This window comes from Sycon ciliatum, chromosome 9 (assembly GCF_964019385.1).
Source record: "Sycon ciliatum chromosome 9, ocSycCili1.1, whole genome shotgun sequence".
NCBI classification, from domain to species: domain Eukaryota; kingdom Metazoa; phylum Porifera; class Calcarea; order Leucosolenida; family Sycettidae; genus Sycon; species Sycon ciliatum.
Window position 1 is genome coordinate 22,170 of NC_088651.1, and position 22,831 is coordinate 45,000.

General features: G+C 48.7%; 2 protein-coding genes and 1 long non-coding RNA gene across 3 annotated transcripts in view; 2 read left to right on the plus strand and 1 right to left on the minus strand.

The window, feature by feature from the left end:
- Positions 1-2,293: 2,293 nt before the first annotated feature.
- Positions 2,294-8,349, plus strand: LOC135824971 (uncharacterized). The gene is made up of 4 exons (XM_065337709.1): positions 2,294-3,346; positions 5,157-5,354; positions 7,596-7,644; positions 8,025-8,349. The coding sequence occupies exons 1-4, from the start codon at positions 3,257-3,259 to the stop codon at positions 8,111-8,113; spliced, it is 426 nt and encodes a 141-aa protein (XP_065193781.1). The 5' UTR covers positions 2,294-3,256; the 3' UTR covers positions 8,114-8,349.
- A 7,794-nt stretch (positions 8,350-16,143) lies between these two features.
- Positions 16,144-16,871, plus strand: LOC135824909 (uncharacterized). Its single transcript, XR_010554970.1, has 2 exons — positions 16,144-16,694; positions 16,731-16,871. It is a non-coding gene; the product is annotated as an uncharacterized LOC135824909 (long non-coding RNA).
- Positions 16,872-17,716: 845 nt separating this feature from the next.
- The window catches only part of LOC135824491 (uncharacterized), an 11,566-nt gene continuing 6,451 nt past the window's right edge, over positions 17,717-22,831 (minus strand). Inside the window, exons 7-9 of the mRNA XM_065337225.1 lie at positions 21,138-21,314; positions 19,858-19,953; positions 17,717-18,942 (exon numbers count right to left, since the gene is read on the minus strand). Of these exons, the coding sequence (XP_065193297.1) occupies positions 18,652-18,942; positions 19,858-19,953; positions 21,138-21,314 (564 nt within the window). The 3' untranslated portion in view covers positions 17,717-18,651. The remainder of the gene's footprint in view (positions 18,943-19,857; positions 19,954-21,137; positions 21,315-22,831) is intronic.

The following is a 22,831-nucleotide window of genomic DNA, read 5'->3' on the forward strand; positions in this document are numbered from 1 at the left end:
CGGGAAAAACATTTCAAAAATTAAAGCCAATTGCAAGCATTTCCGGGCATTTGGTGCCATTTCAGTGTACGGTAACTACAATGAAAGACTTTTTGATTCTGCAAAAAACCAAGAAGATGCTACGATCGGGGACAAACATTACCCACCCCGGGGAAAAAAATTCAAAAATTGAAGCCAATTGCAAGCATTCCAGGCATTTGGTGCATTTCAGTGTACATGGACTTTTGATTCTGCAACAAACCACGATCGGGGACAAGGATTTGCCACGTTTGCGCTGAGATCATCGCGCTTTGTTGCAGTGTGCTAAAAAAAAAAAAAAAAAAAAAAAAAAAAAAAAAACCGCCGAAAAAGTGGGGCGGCCATGGCCGCCCCGGCCGGTGCGGTTCCGACGCCCTTGCATGAACAATAATACAGTCATGTAGTCTGTACAGTAAGATCGGGCGCCGAAGAACGCAGGGGCTCGAGCGCAGCCTAGGAAAGTTCTTAAATTTTTGATTCTAGCCAGACCGTTCTTATTCACACGCGCGCGGCCAGTCGAGTGACGTCGTGACGTCATGACGTTTGTCATGTAACTACTAAAACTAGTGGGTGTCGTAAATGGGAATGACTGTTACATAATATTATTGTACATATGTACAATCCCCATGTAGCAGTTACCAGGTTACCATGGTTACTGTTTACACTGTATGGGAGGTGAGTACATGACATGTACTCACCTCCCATACATGTATTCTAGCCAAGTTTTCCAGCCTGGGTGTTCTTCGGCGAGGTGTTCTTCGGCGCCCGATCTTACTGTAGTACAGTCAACTTCGCTAATAACGACTGCGGATATAACGACAATTCGCGAATAACGACCGAATTTCCATGCCCAGAGCAAAGTCCCATCTAACTGTATACATTTAGCTTCGGATATAACGACTATCTGAATAACGACAATTCGCGTATAGCGACATGCTTTTAGTGCCCCGTGGTCATATTCACTGCTTGAATAACGACTTTCTGGGCTTTTGACAGCTATTTCAAGTACCTGTCAGTCAAGTACATGTACCTGTCATGCAGAAGTACCAGAACCTATGGTGCACTGCACTGGTGATGGATATTATTGCACACATGCCAGAAAATGCAGCCAAGGGGGGGGGGGGGGTAGGCCTTGACGGATTATGCTAATATTTTCGTGAAATTATGCTTTTCGCATTGCTGAAAAAATTGCAGAATTATGCTATTTTTATGCTAAAAGTTATCATTATTATGCCGCATTATGCTCACATACATGTATGTACATGTACATATGCTGCTAATGCATTAATGGTTCTGGGCAAAATAACAGGCGAATTTTTTGTAGGGGTACTGTAGTAGTAAAAGTTCAACGGGGTCAACGCTCCGTCCGACCTAGCAGTCCCAGCTACGACCATCACTGATTGTACATTTTTTTGTAGTGGACTGGACATTTATTTATTATTATTATTAACTTTTATTTTACTAGGGTGTTTCCCACAGACCTACATGTATATGGTCTTCTTACGGCATGTTATCAAGGGGGTCGTAAACCTACAACTTCCTAGTGCATCTACATGTACTTGTAGAACATGACTGTACAACTGTATGGAATTTGATGCGAACAGGCGGATTATTACAATTTTATGCGATTCGTATGCAATTTGCCTCGAATTATGCGATTATTCGATTTTGGTAGGAATTATGCGAAAAATTATGCTAGCATAATCCGTCAAGGCCTAGGGGGGGGGCTTTTTCTTCCTTTTTTATGTTGGCTTCAAAATTGTTGGATTTACCAGCACACCTATATGTATGCAATGTACATGTAGCTGTACATGATTGCACAGTAATCATCATACATGTACAATGTACATGTCTCTGGCCCTGTAGATGGCTCAAAAAGGCATATTTTTCAATTGATTTCCCTTGCATATTGAATTTTTAGTTCCTTTCAACTGCAATATGAAAATAAAGTACACATTGACATAGAGCAAGAAAAGAGCTTGATTTTGATATGCATATCATACTATACAAAAATATTTAATATGGGTTCACATACATTCAAATGGGACTTCGGTTATAAGGACACTTCGCGAATAAGGACACTTTTCTGATGCCCCGCCGAATGTCGTTATTGGCGAAGTTGACTGTACATGTATACATTAAATTTTACCGGTAGTCTGTACTGCATGCGCTCGAGTGCACAGATCTATCTACAAAAATTAATAATACAGACTGCATGCAGTATAGTAGATTTGTAGTGTAGATCTGTGCACTAGACTCAGCTTGGACACCGGTCCCGCGGCCGGTGCCCAGGCCAGGAGAGCGACATAGCTTTTTATTTTAGTACGACTCCCTGGTGCCATGCCAATCAACGCTGTCAGTGCCAATGAATGGTGCACACAAGCAACCCAGACCTAGCGAATGATTTTGGTCTTCTGGAGAAATGGACGCATGTTGCGTATATTTGTTACTAAACCGGAGCGAGCAAGTAGTTTTGGTGGATTGCGAGAGAGTGCTCACCGGAGGGGCTCGGTTTTGGGGGCTCTGGAGTAAATTATAGAGTAAATTTTACTTGGGAATGCTGCTCCGTTTCATTTCTTCTTCCTCAGCGAGGCCACCTCTAGGCTTAGCACACCACAGTCAGTGCACTGTGCAAAGTTCGCAGTCCGACTGTCTCCAGGATTTTACTAGGACTCCACTTACACTGTATCACTATGGGACCATAGTGGCACGAAGCGGACAACCAATAATGAGCGAGAGAGGTTGAACAAGAATGAGCGAGAGAGGTTCAACAAGAAGGAGTGGAAGAGCCTCAACAAGAATGAATGAGAGAGGTTCAACAAGAATGAATGAGAAAGGCTCACCAGGAACGAGTGAGAAAGGATCATCACTTGGTCAGCTACCCACACATGATGTAGTACACATGGATGTACACATGGATGTAGCCATGGATATACATGATGTAGTACATAATATGGATGGTCCAAGATGTCAACTCTACAGGTCTGCAAGTATATGTACATAGACACGCACGCACCTAGGATCTCTTATCATGGTCATGCTGCTAGTGCTGCTGCTGCTGGTGTTATCCACGGCTCCACCGCAGTGCTACTGCTCACAAGCTGCAGCTCGTCGTCTCCAGTCCGGTCTCGAGCACGGTTGGCATAGCAACGACGATGACGGCAATACACACGTTGCAAACTCAACACCACCGTCACCGTCATCGCCACTGCACTTGCTGCCGTGACCAGCGTTCCTGATGTACGCTATCGGCGGTGCAGAACAGTTCACTATGCCACCAAGCCACAGCCAGCTGGAGCTCATTGCCAAGAACTTCCGCTTCATTCAGGTAAGTCACATGTCACGTCGCAAACACTAAACAGTTGTATTGTGAATCGGCCATGCGCCGGGTGATGCACAGCCCTACTCCTGTGAAAACTGGGCTGCAAAATGGTGCAAGGCGCAAACTTGCATGATGCGACTCAGACTTTTTTTTTTTTTTTTTTAATGTTTATTTGAATTCGGATAGCTCAACAGTACAGAAGTACAACTACAAAGAGTACCGAATAGAAGGCCCCGAGAACGGGAAACCAAAAAAAACAAAAACAGCAACATCAAGTTACTGATTATGCACATTGCTTGAAAGCAAATCACAACAATGATTAAGAGTTAAGCTGTCTTTTAGCCAAATAGCCAATTTGACGCGGAAATCTGCGATAGTAGTGCAGGACTTCAGGTCGTCTGGTAAATAATTCCAAACAAGAGCCGATTTACTTGAAAAGGACAGAAAGCCAGACATAGATCTATAGCGATTGATACTCATGTTATGAGTTGTAGAGCCGCGAGTAGTTCGGGTAGACGTACAGATGGGAAAGAGGGACTGCAAGCAAACAGCCGGCTTAATACAGTAACAGTGGAAAATGAATACAAGGAACAAAAATACTGATCGATATTGGAAAGAGGAAACATTGAGGTGGTGAAGAAGTGGCGTGATATTAGCTTGGGGTGATGCGCCACAAGCAACTCGTACAGCGCGCCGGTGGAGTGAGGCTAGCTTGTTTCTATTTTTAACGGATATAAACGAAAGGTATACAGGGAGAGCATATTCTAGATCAGGCTGAATAACACCGACAACGAAATTACGGCGGGCAAACAGGTTCATCTGGCGGAAAGATCGACGCAGTACACCGATCTTCCGTGAGGCTTTCCGGACGACATTGTTAATGTGTTGGTCAAAGGACAGCTTATTGTCAACAACGACTCCTAAGCATCTGGTGCTTTCCACTTCCCCTAGCGTAAGACTGGATTTCATTGACCAGTGCTGTACATGTACATGTAATGTCGCACTGTTGTATCCATGGCAACCTGCACTGTTGTATCCATGGCAACCTGCACTGTTGTATCCATGGCAACCTGCACTGTTGTATCCATGGCAACCTGCACTGTTGTATCCATGGCAATATGCACTGTTGTATCCAGGACCGCCGGAAGCAGTTCTTGATTGGTCCGGTAGTTTCAGTGCCTGCCATACAGTTTGTGTATGATATGGCGGGTACACATGAACTCCACAGCAGTAAACATGATTGTGTTGGTGGCTAAAATGTTGGTCCGGTGATAACCTGACCAACCGGACCGGTTCCATCGGCCCTGGTATCCATGGGAATATCCACTGTTGCTAACATGGGAACCTGCACTGTCGTACCCATGGCAACCTGCACTGCTAATGGCATGGTAACCGGCATTGTTGTATCCATGGTAACCTTCACCATGGCACTGGCCATAGGCTGGGTATACATGTAGGCCTTGAAAGTGGTGACGTCATCGCACACAGATGGGAAGGCAATGCAAGCACCGGTGGAAGAGCTCTGAGGACAGGGACGAATCCAGAGATCTCTACAGGGGGTTCCAGTTTAATTTAACCAAAACGGAATAAACTGAATCGCTGATACATAATACAATTACACATGTACATGCATATGGTTTCCAGCAGTACATTTGCCAAGTTTGGAGGGTTTCCGCAGAACCCCCCCCCCCCCCCCCCTGGATCCACCATTTGAGGATGTCGACTGTGCGTTAACTTTGTTATTTTCTTGATCGACGTTAATTGTCTCCGAGAAAACTATGAACATGACGAGAGCAGTTTTTTTATGTGCTTGCAGGGCAGTTCTAACACCAAACAGCAAGCGTACATGCGGCAGGTCAACCCGGCGTTTCGTCCTGTCCAGTACTTTATGACCCACACAGCACCCAGCAACCATTTGGAGCACATTGCAGCCAGTCTGGAGACCGTACTGATGTACGCTGCCGGCCTGCTCGCTCAGGCCATCAACAGCAGTGGCAGTGACGCAACACTGAACGTAAGTCCATGCCTGCGTGAACCATCCCGATTTGGCCGCGGCCGTCCCGATATCAAAGTGGGAGTACGATTTCCCGCCTCACGACTTAAACTGGCAATGTGCAATCGGCTGCGTTTCACGGGGGGGGGGGGGGGGGGTACTAGTAATAGGCTTGCAAAACTGGACTTATCGCAGCCCTGAGCAACATTACGCCGTCATGTTCATACTTCATACCTACATTTACATGTATAAGTACTCAATCTACGGACAGAACTGTTTCGTCCGTTGTGGACTCCTCAGTGCAGCACAGAGGAAATGAGGCCGAACCTGATAGCAACGAAAACTAAATTTTCCAAAGCCAGATTTACACCAGGCCCGAACGTACCTTGCCAGAGTGCTCAAACTGACAAGTCAGTGAGGTCTGCATATATAAGTAGGTAGCTCATTGACGCGATCTCAGGTTTGCAAAGGTCGCGGTACCCTAGTGTCTTGTATTAAAGCCTATCTCGTATAGAAGACTGTTTTGAATACAAGCCTGGTTTTCAAGAATGCACTGTCGGCACATACGCCTGGTTTTAGTGTTGACATTCATAGAAATACCTGGTTTGAATAGAAGCCTGGTGGGAATAGAAGTCTATCCCTGACATCGGCTTCTCAGACAGGAATAAGCCCGGCTTTACCACGTGACATTACGGTATGTAAGCCTGAAGATGCCCCCACTACCAGCTATTTACACTACAGTGGACTTGTACGCCCAAGAACACGGTTGCAGAGGGCCAGCCTAGCAAAGTTCTTATTTTTCAGCGCCCCAGGCTACGTTCTTATTTCGCGTTCTTACTCGTCCAACATGACCCGTCACGCTCATGTACAATGCACTTTGCGCTACATGTGCCGGTTGTACACTTTACATGCACGTGTAGTATGTAGCGCTGCACTGGGTGATGTTTTCACGAGGACCCGACAAGAGTTTGTGGTTGCGGACTTGTTTTTCGTGAACTCGGACAAGATCATGAAGGTGCAATCCGCTTGCAAAACAAACCGGCGCTCAAATATCACGAAATCTTGGAGTTCGTTCTTAATTAAATCCAGGCTGGGGCGTTCTTAGATTTCCAGCCTGGACGTTCTTGGGCGTACGAGTCTACTGCAGGCAAACCTGAACTATTGAGCAACACTCTACATGAACAAATCTGCTCAGTGAAATACGATTGCGTGAGTCACATTTGCGTCGTGCGTATTTCATGGCAAAAAATAGAGGTGGGGGGGGGGGGTGTGGCTTATACTCCAGTGCGGTAGGCCTTGACGGATTTTGCTAATATTTTCGTGAAATTATGCTTTTCGCATTGCTGAAAAATTGTAGAATTATGCTATTTTTATGCTAAAAGTAATATAATATGTCATATTATGCCGCATTATGCTCACATATGCTGCTAATGTATATGATGGTTCTGTGCAAAATAACAGGGGAATGTTTTTGTAGAGGGCGCTGTACGGTAGAAGCAAAAGTTCAACGGGGTCAATGCACCGTCCGACCTAGCTACGACCGTCACTGATTGTAGTGGACTGGACATGTTATTAAGGGAGTCGTAAACCTACGACTTCCTGGTCCATCAACTTGTACTTGTACTTGTAGAACATGACAACTGTTTGGAATTTGATGCGAACAGGCGGATTATTCCATTTTATGCGATTCGTATGCAATTTGCCTCGAATTATGCGACTATTCGATTTTGGTAGGAATTATGCGAAACATTATGCTAGCATAATCCGTCAAGGCCTACGGTGCGGCGTACGCTCCGGAAAATACGGTCATTGCTCCGTTAGTGTACAAGCATATTATGGTGATGCTTACTACTCACATGACATATTACGGATGGAAACAAGTGGATGTAAATTATACACACGCACACACACCACACACACCACACACACACACACACACACACACACACACAACACGCCCAGACACACACAGACACACAACACGCACAGACACACAACTTCCCAAACAAAGAACTGGACAAGCAGCAAAACAAACAGTTCACCTGTGCTGTGTTTGCTATGTACATGTGTGTGTGCGTGTATGTGTGTGTGCGTGTGTGTGTGTGTGTGCGTGTATGGGTGCATGTATGTGTGTGTGTGTGTCTGTGTGTGTGTGTGTGTGTCTGTGTCTGTGTTTGTGTGTATGCGTGCATGCCTGTGTGTGTGTGTGTCTCTGTGTGTGCTTGTGTACTTGTGTGTGTGTGTGCATGCATGTTTGTTCAGGCACTCGTGGATGAAAAGCATTCCCTGTTGAAATCCAGCACACAACCAGGTGACTATTCCAACCGCACACACTACGTGGTATTCATACGCCTTGGCTCGGAGCTGATCAAAGTTACCAAAGTCGAGAGCCGCACACGTCACATAGTGTATTTACTCCCCCCCCCCCCCCTCTTGCCAGGTGTGTTTTAACCACCCATTCTTTCCTATGCTTTAGTAGATGTGGACTGTTTTGTGTTTTCTTTTCACCTGATTTCTATTTACATGTAAGTCTGACAATAGGTTATCCTGGGTGTTAGTGGACGTCGTGAGTTGTTTGTTTGTTTGAATTTCACACACGGCACTGGGCCCAATAACGTACAAGTAAATGTGAGTTTCCATGGGAACGGAGTCAACAATTCAAATTTACTCTCGTTTACTATGGCTGTGCAGGGACTGGGTTGATAGGAGACGCGAGGACTGGTTGCAGACTGCTGGACGGGTTCTGCCTGCAAGACTTTGTTGGTGAATTTCAGCCATGAGATGGAGGATGTAAGTATTGTATAGCTGTGCATACATACATACAGTAAGACTACCATGATCTGGGTATGTCCCTCTACCAGGCATCTTTCTGACCTCTCTCCCTCTCGATTTGGTTATTCCTCTCTTTCTTATTTAGCCGCTGACCGCTGGAACTCAGTTCCGGCATCGGTCCGCCTTGCTGCTTCACCAAATCAATTTCGTATCGCAATCCTAGATCGGCTAGGGTACCCCGTAAGGAGACCATAGGTCTGTGGGGACTGCCCTGGAGAATTATGAATAAATACTATACTACGAACTTAGACTATGTAAATTACATTTGTACATTATGCATGTTACGAAGTCATGACCTCCGGATTTTAGCAGCCATGATATGACTGCAGGCTATGGATAATGCTCTAAATTGATGTATAGTTGATGCTCGGTCATGATGGAAGGAGGAGTGGACTCGGGAGAGATGAGCTGATTATTCGCAGGGTGAGGGTGACATCGGTTGGACGAGTATGATGATTACAAAGACAGTTGAACATGAATATTTTCAAAGGTAACTCAAACTAATTTGGCAATGAAATAATATTGTTACTGAAGTGCAAAAGAAATTAAGTAATGAATAGAAGAAGTAATGTAAAAGAGAAAAGGACATATGGATACGAGTTAAGAGTAACTCTCCATCACTGTAACATGATACTATATACAGTCAGAAAGTGCAATAACTAGGCACAAAACTGACAGAGTACTGAGACATTCGACGTCCTGACACCTAACTTCAACACATCTCCGTAGCGCTAACCGACAGCCTTCCAACTTGGAAGGTTCAAGGTTATGGAAAGACCAAAGAGGGGAAGGCAAGCGCAACGAAAACGAGCAAAAGCTACAGTCCCAACGGAACAAACCTTCCAACCTCCCGCCTTCCAAGTTGGAAGGCTGTCGGTTAGCGCTACGGAGATGTGTTGAAGTTAGGTGTCAGGACGTCGAATGACTCAGTACTCTGTCAGTTTTGTGCCTAGTTATTGCACTTTCTGACTGTATAATTATAGTATCATGTTACAGTGATGGAGAGTTACTCTAAACTCGTATCCATATGTCCTTTTCTCTTTTACATTTATTTATGGCTCAACATCCGATTTTCAGAAGAAGTAATGTTTCTCTTTTCCATGTTGATCTCTAACGTGCATGGACACCTTAGTATGGGGATACTCCAGGTATTTTTGTTGTACTTATGGCCACTTGCAACTTGCAAGTACGACAAAAAGGCACAATTTCCCGAACTTTGAGGCTCCATAAGTGCAACAAAGTGAGTATATCCCCGGGTGCCAAAGCATAATATGAGGATTTTACGAGCGTAATGCGAGAATTCATGAAAGCATAATTCCATGATTTCGCGAGCATAATCCGCCGGAGCCTAGATGCCAGAGGGTGATGACAAGATTCTTTGCAACATGAAATTCTCTAGTTCATGTTGATAAAACCAGCCAGATTTCCAGAGATGTCAACAGTGCGGTGCCACAAATTTCTAATGTACCAAAGGTATTATGGAATTTCTTCATAAACTGGTGTGCGAGATACACGAGTAGAGCCGACAAGAATCTATAAAATCAATATATCGATCGTTAATGATATTGGTTGATCGTTAGGAGTTATTGAATGATCGTTTCAGCCCTATACAGTCTCTATGGCAGGTACGCCTGCCCTCGACAGTAGCAAATATGTGTTGGTGACTGAAAAGTTGGGCGGGAAATAACCTGACCAACCGGACCGGTTCCGGTAGGCCTGAAGTACACAAACTACTCGTCAGAAGGGGAGAAGACAACAGAATATGCACTAACAAAACAGCAGGGAGAGAAGAGGCTGCAAACCAAGCCTGCGCTGGTGAGGCAAGCCCGCAACACCGACCTATGGTCTCGGTCGTTATCGAGGGCTTGCGCACCATAGCTAGTCTAAAAGGAGTAATGCAGAATATACAACATACCGTATTTGTGTATGTGCAAAGCAAGTAGACACGGTTTACACCAATCAGTAGATTTTGAATAGAGCTATGAACAGCAGTAGGATATGCACACTCATGACCATATGCGCACATGTAAGCAATGTCGTGTTAGTGTTTCTAAAAACGATTTAATGGGGGGGGGGAGTGGGGGTCACTGAAAATTTATAATAAAGAAAAAGGACCACGAAACTGCAAGTTACGCCTACTATACTGTCCACTAACACCACCAGGTACTAAACAATCAGCTCATGCGATAACATGATTTCGTTACTGATAGTGTTAGTGGACATTAAAGTAGGCGTAACTTGCAGTTTCTTGGTCCATTTTTCTTTACTATAAATTTATCCTGCGCTCTCCGTCCCGACCGGTCACTGAAAAGCCGATTTTTTTGTGACTGAGGCTCGTGGCAGTACAAGTCCAAGCGAGACTTGAGACCTTGTACGTGTACACGGAGTTTTGCGGACTACCCGCCACTATCTCGTCCACCCTGGGATACCTGATGAAGGCTGATTCATTCGCGTCTTCTGCTACATGTACTGTGTCAGTGTGAGAAAGAACTTTGAAGAAGACGAGTTCGAGCATACAATACTGTATTGCCATGATTTCTACCCTGCTTTTCATTGAAAACACTATCTGCATGACCTCCGAACCCCTTACCATACAGACGACCAGCACTGATCAGGTGTGAAGTGTAATGGTGACCCCCTCCACCATCCTGACTGACACTAGCTAGTATTCATGGTGTTGTGTGAATGTCTCCTAGTACAAGTACGTGTACTAGCTGCTTCTGTTCGTTGCTGTGTGCACTGTTTGTGTTCTTAGCTGTATACATGAGTACTTGCATGGCGTTGTCGTTCAGGGATGAGTCGTGCGTGACTCCTTGTTCCACTGCATGTGCGGTGTGCTTCTTATCTTCTAATCTAGGCTATAGGCTTCTTGTGGCTGGTGTCCGCTTTCTCTTCATGATCATGAGCCACTGCGTTGTATAGACTGCATGACGTGCTAACGGTGGCTGCCGTGCGGTGTGTGCGATTCACTGCATTCCTGACACTGCTGCTTGCAGGCGCATACATGTACTGCACCTTCGCGTGCTCTGTACTTTAGTCTTTAGTTCCGGTTCGATGCACCATGCGCATGCGTCCGGTATGGTGCGAGATGGTTCTTGCTCTCCCAACATTGTTTTTACTTTTTAGTTAGTTCTTTTTCTTAGACTCCCAACAATAACCACATGGAATTAAATCAGTGTGAAACGTAACTATGAGTTCGGTTGTGGGTCTGCAGTAGTCCTAGTGACACGGTTATAGTACAGCTTGTGGTGCCGAAACCCGGGAGGACGTCAGGGATACCAGCTGGGTTGCTGGTTGGCGTCGTGGTTGATTGTACTGTCGCGTGTGGACTCGTGGGGAAACTGAATTTTCCGATCTAAGTACGATGTCGAAAGCTGAAGGATACCTGCGACCCTACCGGGGAAAGGTCGATGATTTCCAGACGTTCTGGGCAAAATTTGACGTGCTGGCGACAATCAACAAGTGGGACTCGGACGAGAAGAAAATGGCCCAGTTACCCTTGTTTCTGGAGCAGGATGCGTTCCTGGTGTTCAGCCGAATGAAGTCGGATGACAAGAAGAAGCCTGACGCCGTCCAGAAGAAAATGGAAGAGGCGTTTTGTATGACGAAGTCGGAAGCCTACCGGCGGTTCAAGGCCCGACGCATGAGACAAGAGGAGTCACCAGATGCCTATGTTGCCGATTTGCAGCGCCTCGCCAGTTTGGCCGGCGATGCGTCGCCTGGGGATGACAAAAATCACTCCGTTGTTGAGCAGTTTCTTGACGGGCTTCCACATGCGTGGGCAAAGCAGGTTAGGTTGTCACTTGTGGGAAAGGACCAGACTGTGAGCGCCTGCTTAGAATTAGTCCGTGCTGTTCAGCTTAGTGATGGCGATTCTGTGACAGCTTCAGTAGGTACTGGTGCTGGAACTGGTAGTTTGGCTGGTGGAGCACGTGGCGACAAGACCAGCAGGAAGTCTTTCTTGTGCTACCTCTGCAATGAGGTCGGCCACATGAAGCGAGATTGCCCAAGGAGGAAGCAGGGGCAGCAGAGTGGGTCCAGCTCCAAGGATGGTGGAGGCCGTGGCAGTACGTGCTACTTCTGTGACAAGCCTGGTCACAGGAAGCCAGACTGTCCGGACCGGAAAGCTTGGCTGGTGAGCCGGCAAGGCGGGAGTGCTGCAGCAGCAGCTGGAGAGGAGCCTAGTCCAGCCTTGGCCTCTGTGTCTGTGCCTTCGCCAGGGCAGCTGCCTAGGATCAAGGTAGACATGTGGACAACGGGCAACAAGGATGATGTGTCACGTATGACAGCAGTCATTGACACTGGTGCTGTCCGATCACTGCTGACTAAGGACCAAGCCGTGTCCTGTGGCCTTGCGTGGTCAGAGTGTGAAAGCAGACTTGTGGCGCTGGATGGCCAGTCTATTGCTGTTCTTGGGAAAGTAGCCGTCAACATTGGACGATTGGATGGCCCTATCCCAGTGCAGATGCCAGAAGCCAGTGTGGAGCTATTAGTCGTCAACGATCTGAGTGTCGTACACGCCGATTTGTTGATCGGTTGTGATGTAGAGAGCAGCTGTGGTGGCCTACATCTTGAGTATGACAATGATGGCCGGCTGGAGAGTGTGAGGTTTGGGCCAGTGTCAAGTCCTGTGTCTGCTGCACTTCCTCAGGACGGTCACCCTTCCCGCCACGTGCAAGTGAGCCGTCATGGACAAGGTGTCACATTGTCGGCACGTGATGGAGAGGTCCAATGGTGTCATGAAACCAAGCGTTGGATTCTCCGCTGGAAGTGGAAAAGTGGTGCAGCCCCTGAGGTTCCAGTGGGCTCTGGCATCGGCCAGTACTCCAGGGAGAAACTGAGCCCAGAGCAGGAGAAGTTGTTCTGCAAGGAAGTCGACGCTTGGATCGCTAATGGTTGGCTTGTGCCGCACGATGAAGCCACACATGGAGCAGTGGCTGGTGTGCTTCCGTTGATTGCTCGCACCCAAGAGCATAAAGCATCCACCCCGATCAGACCATGCCTGGATTATCGTAAGCTTAATGAGCTCATTGAGTCTGAGCCTGGCTATGAAGCCCCCGTGTGCGCCGAGAAGATCAGGCAGTGGAGACGCAGCAGTGATGGTCAGTGGGAGATGCTAGACGTGAAGAAAGCATATCTCCAGGTGCATGTCAGTGCTGAGCTAGTGCGCTACCAGGCCGTTCTCTGGAACAACAAGGTGTACATGATGACCAGAATGGGCTTCGGGTTGGCGATTGCGCCGAAGTTTATGCACCTCGTCATCCAGTGGATCACTCGCCATCGCCCAGAAGTCAACAACTATGTCGATGATATCCGAGCTCCAGCAGAATTGACTCTGTTGCCGACGAGCTTGCAGCCTATGGACTCCCAACGAAGCCTGCCGAACCCATGGAGGAGTCCCGTGTTCTTGGTATGCAACTGAAGGCTAATGCCGATGGCACCATGGGCTGGTCCAGGAGAGAGATCGATCTAGAGCCACCACCTAAGATGACAAGACGCAAGGTCTTCTCGTGGTGTGGACGCCTTATTGGCCACTACCCGGTCTGTTCGTGGCTCAGGCCTGCTTGCAGTTACCTGAAGCGGCTGGCGACTGCTGCAGGTGGCACTGGATGGGACGATCCACTGCCGGAAACCCTTGTTGAATGCTGCCAAGAGCTGTTCGCGAGGCTCTCCTCCGACGATCCGGTGCATGGTCAGTGGGACGTGCACGCGCAGGCTGACTCCACCTGGACTGCGTGGTGCGATGCATCTGGCCTAGCTATTGGTGTCGTTCAGTCTTGAGCTCGACGGGACCGTTGTGGAAGATGCATCATGGCCTCGGCCTGCAGGGGACGAGCTCCATGTAAATGTTGCTGAGCTTGACTCTGCCATTAAGGCCCTCACGCTAGCCACGAGGTAGAACGCGACGCATGTGGTTCTGAAGACTGACTCGAAGACTACTGCGGGATGGCTGGCTCCGGTTGTTGGTGGACACCATAACAACGACACCATACCACATAGCACAACACCATAACAACGACACCACACCACACAGCACTGCACTATAATAATGAAACTACACCACACAGCACGACACCATGCACACGACATCACCCAGCATCGCACACCACTGCGGCACATCACGACACCACACAGGACTGTGCAACACCACACAGCACGACACCATACACGCGGCAAACACGGGACTGTGCGACACCACACAGCACCGGAATGCATGCCAGTGCCACACAGCTTCACACCACACATAACACCACACCACACCACATGCATGCACCACGCCACACCACCCGGTACCAAACCACAGGATGGCCTGAACCTGTCGTAAAGTTTCTTCCTGTCTGTTCGGTTTCCGCGTACCTATCTTGTGTTGTGCCAACTTCAGATACGTGACTTTGCTCACAGCAACAGCGATGCACTGCTCATCGTTGTCTGCATACTAGCGTTACTGTGTCTCTCGGTCATTGCCGTTTGTATGTGCATACTGTGTCGGCAATGCCGCAGCGGCAAGCGACAGGGCGGGCGCAAGCTGAAAACTCCCGGCCCGCAGCAGCGCTCGGACAGTCTCCGTTACTCGCGTCTTGATCAGTACAGTCCCGTGCAGTCGCGTTCCGGAACGCCGGCCCCCGTCGAGGATGATAAGAATCCCGACAGACCGTCGTCACTGCAGCTGGAGCGGAGTAATTCCATGCCAAGCTCACGTGGTCGCAACCTCTCCATGTCAATACCTCCATATCTGCCGTCGGTCGTCGGTAGTCACGGCAACGGCTATGAGGAGCATCCGTACATCAGAAACCCCGGCGGTCCCGTACGGGCAGCAACAACGACGCCTAACGTCACACCACCCGCATCGCCGTTGCCAAGCCCGCAGCCTGGTGGCAGACATTCACCAGGGGGAATACCCTCACCAGTGCGATCGCGATCTCTGGAACGTCGACGCTTCGGCAGCATGACCACCAGGTCTACGAGACTGGAGGCATCGCCGTTGGTTACGGGTGATGACCAACGCGTCACCAAGTCCAATCCGCCACAGGCACCGCGGAGTCGCTTGACCAGCACCCATCGGCAGCCGCCGTTACTGCGAACGCTTGAGCGCAGCCAGAGCTGCTACACCGAGGAGGAGCTACTGGCGGACGTGAAGAAGATTGATCGCGCCAGGTGCCTGCGCCGACAGTCGACCGTGGATTCGCAGAGCATGACATCGCTCGATTCCCTTCCGGACATGCTAAGCAGCACGGGCATGGACGGTGTCAGCGTGACGACGTCCACTCGTGATCTGTACCGGCGATCGACCCCGACGTCATCGTCAAAGCCCACGACTCCCGTGAATCGTCGTCCGCTGCCCGCAGCGGCACCCAGCAGCCCGGAGCTGGGCACCGAGATCATGTTTGCGGCGCCGTCGAAGTCGCACGCCTCCGTCAAGCTAACCTTTTACTTCACCGAGTACAATCAGACCATGACCATACTTAACGTGGAGTGCTTCGAGCTGAGCCGTGCACCGTCGCGCTCCAACACCTTCATGGCCAAGCTGAGCAGCACGCACCGCCCGCTGCAGAAGGAACGCACCGCACCCGTCAACGGCTCGAGCAACCCGTTCTTCTTCCACGATGTGCTGCGCATGCCGTTCGCCAGCGTCGAAGAGGTACGCTCCAACACACTGACCGTGGAAGTGTACCTAGTGCACTTTACACTCGGGCCGCTGCACAAGGAGAAGAAGATCGCCATCGCGCACTACGATTTCAACGCCAGCCAGGACGTCGAGGAGGTGAACAACATCTGCTGTGACTTGCAGCCAGTAAGATGAACATCGTCGATCAGGGGCTTAGCTGGTCCCCCTCTCAGGGGTGGGGGTGGGGGGTTGGGGGTTGCACGGTCGCATTTGTGTAGGAAGGCTAGCGTGTGTCATCCATGGTCATCATCATGTGCCTGCTGAACCTAGGTCGACATTTTTGGGGTCGGGGAGGCGGTGCATGTGCCCCCCCCCCCCCTGCCCCATGCGGACTACGCGCCTGGTCGTCATGGTTTCAAGTATACGGAAACGAAAAGCTTCAAGTCGTTTCGTTCGGTTGTGGCTTGTGCCACCGTGTGTGAATAGACATATAACCTGAGACCAATGTCCCTCATCGTAGCACTACCTAACACATCTGCTGTGACTTGCTACCACTGTACTTAACACCGTTGCCATGCCATGGTGTCTCATACGGAAACCGAGAACCTCGGGATATTTCAAATCATTTTCGTTTGCCCGTTTTGTTTATGTTCTTTTTTTAGTTCGTTGCCTCAACAGTACAATGTACCACTTCAAAGAGGGTCGAACATTTCATTCGTTGTGGCTTGTGTCACCCTGTAAGAATAATCGTGTATCCCGAGACCAATGCACTTAACTTTAGTACCTTCAATTTACACTGATTTATTACGTAATAAGTTACTTGAGTTATGACTGGAGTGCACCCAGCTCCTCTGGCATGTCGAGCACTTCATTAAAACTTTAAAAGTGCTTTGACATTGATTTCTGACAGTGTGAATTGCCAGGTCACATGCCACGTCACATGCCGGGACAGATGCCAGGTCACATGCCGGGACAGATGCAGCTGATATGCTTCATTGCTGTAAGCTGAGTTTGGCTTCCTCCAAACCACCTGGCTGACCCTCAGCGGTTGGTTTGGCTGCTTCTCGAAGGCAGTCATTATTAAATTAATTTTGTTTGCATTGTAAAGTTGAATGCTTGTTTCATAATTATGGCAATGGTGCAGCCATTGCCATAAGGGGGGGGGGGGGGTGCACAAGCACCCCCCCCCCCCCCCCCCTCTGGTTACGAACCTGTCCAGAGAGAATACATGCAGTCATATTATGTTAATTGCGGGACACAATCGAGAGAAGTGTTCTCCACAGTTGACCGTGCTGCAGACAGTCATGCGTGATGAAAGAAGGTCAGTTACCCAGGTGCGTGCGCCGGTGCCCTTCAAGGGGGTGTTCCGGGGGGCCTCCCCGGGAATTTTTTCAAAAATGAAGCAAAATCCTGCATTTTGAGCAAAAAAGGGGGGGTTCCGGGCACCCAGGAACCCATACGGGGCACGCGCCTGGTTACCGACACTGGCGGACAGAATCTACTTGTAATTTGCAGCTACACAAAACCAGCACCTGAGGGATGTACCCATTGTGCTAACAGCGCTCAACACCACCGCGCAGGCAGAGTGTAATACACAGAGCAACAAGGACACTCAAAGCATGTTTGCTGCTACTTAAAGTTTCATGCTCTCGCAATCATCAAGCCCCAGCACCAAAACCATTACATGTATTCACACATCTCTATTTTCCATATGGAGATCAAACATAGAGAATCAGCAAGGACAAATACGTAGACTTTCCTGGGAATTTTAAGATGACTACACTTAGTATACTACTACTGTACAATGAAAACACAAAACACAAAACAGGAATTGATGATGTCACTGCCATGCAATAGGACGCTTCCTGAAAGTACACAACGATGAGGGAATAGAACGACGAGCGTTCGGTACGCGCGTTGGTACGCAGTATTTCACTACAGGATACAAGTTTCATTAATTAGTAGAATAGTGATAAAGTAAAAATTCGATGCACATTGCACATACAGTTGCACATACAGTAGTTCCAGGTATAGTAAAGAATATGATAGGTGATGAACAGGTGACGCTGTTGAGTATTGTTCAGTCCATTGCAAAACTGTGTGTGTGCGTGTGTGTGTGTGTTGGGAGGGGGGGGGGGGGGGATTGTTGAAGAGTAGTAGTACTGGTATCCTACAGCGGAAGTATTCACTATAACGTACGCATGATTAGGTGGAACGATGGTCAGCGCTGTGAACTGAGACAGAGGTGGCGGCAATGAATGACGTTCAGAACCGATGCAGCCCCATCAGAAAGTGAACAACACGCCGGCAGTCAACGTATGTGTGCACAGCTGTAAGCATGCGCTCTCTTTGCAAAATATCTTTGACAGTACACATGCTCTTGAGATGTTCTGAATATCCACATATCCACATGATCATGTGATCTGATTATGACGTCATGCGTATAAACTATAAACCCAGTTATGGTGTAACGAGTATAGTCTGATCATGTGATCAAATTATGATGTCATGCTAATATTCTGATCATATGATCTGATGTCGTGTCTATACATGTAGTATGATCATGTGATCAGGCTGGGTCAATGAAGAATCCATGTGAGTCACAGCGGCAGTGACAGTTCCTCAAGTTATCACCTGACTACAACTGTTGACATTTCACGTGACCACGGTGAGTATAATAATACTGATGACATCATCCCGTCTGATCACAGAAACCATACACTGATGATGACATCATGTCATGTGATCACGTGACTACAGACTGATGACATCATGTCATGTGACCACTCAGTGAGCATGTAGCGACGACATCACGCACATCACATGATCAACGATCACGCAATACCAGCAATAACACGTGACTGTATGACCATACCATCATCAGTAGTTCCTCTTGCGAGCAGCTCCCGATGAGCGCCGGCTGTGGCGGGTACTGCTGGGCAAGGCTGAGAGAATAGGCGCACGGGGAATGCCATCCGACGGGAATGTGCGACGGTCGGGAACAAACTGTGTGAACGATAACCGCTCCTGAACGCTCGATGCTGCGTTCTGCGGCTTGGCTGAACTCTTGGGTGTTCCGTAGCGAAACTGATTGATTCGTTCTTGAGAGCGCTTCTCCGCTTCCAGCTCGCCAATATCCTGGAGAAACTTGACGCGCGACTTCTCAAAGCCCTGCAGATGAAATGATGCATTGGGAAACGAATGTGTTTGTGTGTGGGGGGGGGGGGGGGGAGAAAGACAGACAGTGACAGTGAGAGTGAGAGGCGGAGAGAGACTGAGAGAGAGATAGAGAGCAGAGCAGAGACAACCGTGTACGGAGAAATATTCGTCCGGAATTTATTTGACTTTTTCGTCCCAGGAGTTGGACGAAATTATTTACTGACTAAAGTTTCTGCTGCTACAGTAGCTGGGTTCACGTTTAAAGGGGGGGGGGGGCTTGGTCGAAATATTCTTGATGCAGCTAATAATCATCTAAGCCCACGACTCCCGTGAATCGCCATCCACCACCGGCACCCGCCAGCCCTTGACGCAGCTTGAGTAGTGTGATTATTCCTGTCACTGGACACAGGCATACATCAGCTACACTCGGCTAGCTACACTCAGCTAGCTACACAGCTACACTCGACTAGCTACACTCAGCTAGCTACACTCAGCTAGCTACACTCAGCTAGCTACACTCAGCTAGCTACACTCAGCTAGCTACACTCGGCTAGCTACACTCAGCTAGCTACACTCCGATAGCTACACTCAGCTAGCTACACTCAGCTAGCTACACTCAGCTAGCTACACTCAGCTAGCTACACTCAGCTAGCTACACAGCTACACTCAGCTAGCTACACTAGCTACACTCAGCTAGCTTCACTGTCCTCGTTGAAAAGTGATGCTGACAAAAGATCGATTCACAAAATATGTTTATTTTCAATGTACATGATGCCATGCGATTGCTGGCAATGAATGAGTACAAGTGAACTTTACACACGGCCACTCGATTCCGGCTTCATAGAAGGCACTGAGCCGCCATCACTACAGACTACAGGCCCGTCACAGTGTGACATTAGAGGGGGGGGGGGGTTGTATTATCAGTACCTTGCAGTCGTCGGAGAGGTCGTTGATCTTGGCACGTAGGGCCTCGTTCTCACGTTTCACCCGCACTATGTGCTCCTGCACTCGTCTCTGAGCATCCTGTAAGATCATCAACACATACATTACAAACGAAAGACACTTTCTCGCAGAGTTCTCGGCAGTTACCCATGCAAAGGTCCCCACCATCAGCAGCACGCGCACCCCCCCCCCCCCCCCCCCCCCAATACCACTGCCAGCCAAAGTAACCCCGGCAACAGCAGCACCACCATCAGCAGACGTTGCCCCAAGAACAGCAGTACTATATTGGCCATCAGCTGACAGAACCTTCCCGGGCAACAGCATCTCATCCGTCCCCCCCCCCCACCCCCCCCCCCCCCCACACACACAACACCACCACCAGCCAACATAGTCCCGACAACAGCATCACTACCACCATCAGCAGACAGAAGCCTGGCAACAGCACCTCCGCCGTCTCCCCCCCCCCCCCCCCCCCCACACACACACAACACCACCACCAGCCAACATAGCCCCGACAACAGCATCACTACCACCATCAGCAGACAGAACCCTGGCAACAGCACCTCCGCCGTCTCCCCCCCCCCGCCCCCCCCCCCCCCACACACACACACACAACACCATCACCAGGCAACATACTGTATAGCAGGAAATTTTCGGACGGAAATATTTTCGGACAAAGCCGAATTTCGACCTTTCGTACGGATTTTATTTTCGTACAGTGCTGCATACTAAATGCACGTGTTCGCATGCAGTACCCATGTACAGTGCACATCACGTCACATGAACACATTTTAGTACGGAATACATTTTAGTGCAAAAAGGCCGTGGACGAAATCGTACGAAAATATATTCCGTCCGAATATTTCCTGCTATACAGTAGCCCCGACAACAGCATCACTACCACCATCAGCAGACAGAACCCTGGCACAGCACCTCCGCCGCCGCCTCCCCCCCCCCCCCCACACACACCACCACCAGCCAACATAGTTCCGACAGCAGCAGAACTACTACCACCGCCAGCAGACGTAACCTTGGCACCAGTAGCCATCCTCAGCAGACGTTGCCCCGAAAAAAGCACCACCACCATCTGCTAGTGCAACCCTGGCAACCATGCCACCCTACCATCAGCAAATGTAAGTTCGACAACAACAACAACAACAACATCACCACCACCCCCCCCCCCCCCCCCCCCCAACTATCAGCAGATAAAGCTCTGTCAACAACATCAGCAGCACACACACACTGAGCAGCATTAAATTTTATACCTGCTTCGCCTCCTGCTTCATTTTCGTGATTTTCTCTTCGGCCTCGTCCTCGAAGACTTTCCTCTTCTGCAAGTACGCATGCTTCATGTCATGCTGCTGCTCCTTGTTTCCCAGCTTGACAGCTTCCACTTCAGCCTCCAAATCCTTGATCTCCTTAGCTTGGTGGTCTCTTAACACCTGCGTTAGTACACAACCAGACGGAAAAAACATACCATAATTTACTGGATGTTAGGAAGACTACATGAAACCCAGAGCGTGCAGCTTGGGGCATATCCTACTTCGGGCGTCTGTCACAGCGGAATTCCGTGATTACATCCTTTTTGGCGGAGATCTGAGGCGGGAAATGGCGTAGTGCGTACAACTGAGCTGCAGTTGTGCAGAAAGAGAACTGCTTGAATCCTGCTTGTACGCACTACATCACTAGATGATGTAATCACGGAATTCCGCCGTGACAGCAACCCATCAGAGCTGCACACTCTGGTTTTCATGTACTCTTGATATCAGTCAACCTCTGTATGTACTTGGTCAGTTTCCTCGGAGACAAGAACGCAATAACACTGAGAAGAAGGACACACTTTTAAGGCTGTTGAAAAACACCTTGAAAGTTTCACTACTATACTCATTTCTCTAACCCTTTCACGGTCTCAGAATCCAGTCAAAATGAGGCTATTTACAGAATTCAACAATTTCGTACCTTGATTCATCCATAACTTCAGTTTCCCTTCGCTGATTTTCGTGATCTTGGGCTCTCTGGAAAGCTCTGGACAAGAGCAACACGCCGAGCTACAATTCGACACCAAGGGTGCCGTGGATCCAGCGCTGCAGCGCAGCGACATCGCCCCAGTGCTTGATTCACGACGAGAAACAAGATTCAACAGCCATTTCCCTCTCCTTGCTCACACCGAGCTCATATTTTTTGTGAGGAGTGCTGAGAGTCCATACTCTCATTTGAATCCGTGTCTCTATGGCGACAGCTAGCTGCAAAGGGAAAAACCCGTCCTCAAGACCCAGCTCGCCCACTCAAATCGTAAATGAGCCGTGACGCAGATCGCGAGCTTCGTAGCATCGCAGCCGTTCACTCTATCGCTTCGGCGATTGTTCCTACGGATAGCCTGGAGCTTTCTCTTCAACCCAGATATTTAGATGTTCGAATTTGCTCAAAAATTGACTGAGTTACGATAGTTTGAAAAATCGATCACTGGTGATCGATTTTCAAATGTGAGACCGTAAAAGGGTTAAGTTATTGGATAAGGCTTGACAGTATGCTAGTACAGCTAGCCCTCGCATAACCGCACACATCCGTTTTCCACAAAAAATACCCGGATAGGCGAGGGAACCGGATAATCGAACACACATAACTTACTGCATGTATGCATGGCATATGCTGTAAATCGGTAACCAACGATTTTCTTCCGGTCAGCGAGGGATCCAGATAAAAGAGGACCGGAAAAGCGATGTCTGACTGTAAAACATTCGAGATGTTGTTCAAGAACCTGAAGTGTATCCTTCTTCTCTTTATTCGGGTCCTGGATTTCCCAGTTCTGGCGGTTAGACCCCTGGTTATACGTCAACTACCCGGGCTTGCCACCCCTTGTCGACTACCATACACATTGGTCCATCCAGCCTCTTGTGCGCTTGCATTTTGCCACCTTCGATGCGATCGGTAGCATTTGCCGGTGTACCCTTTGTCCTGG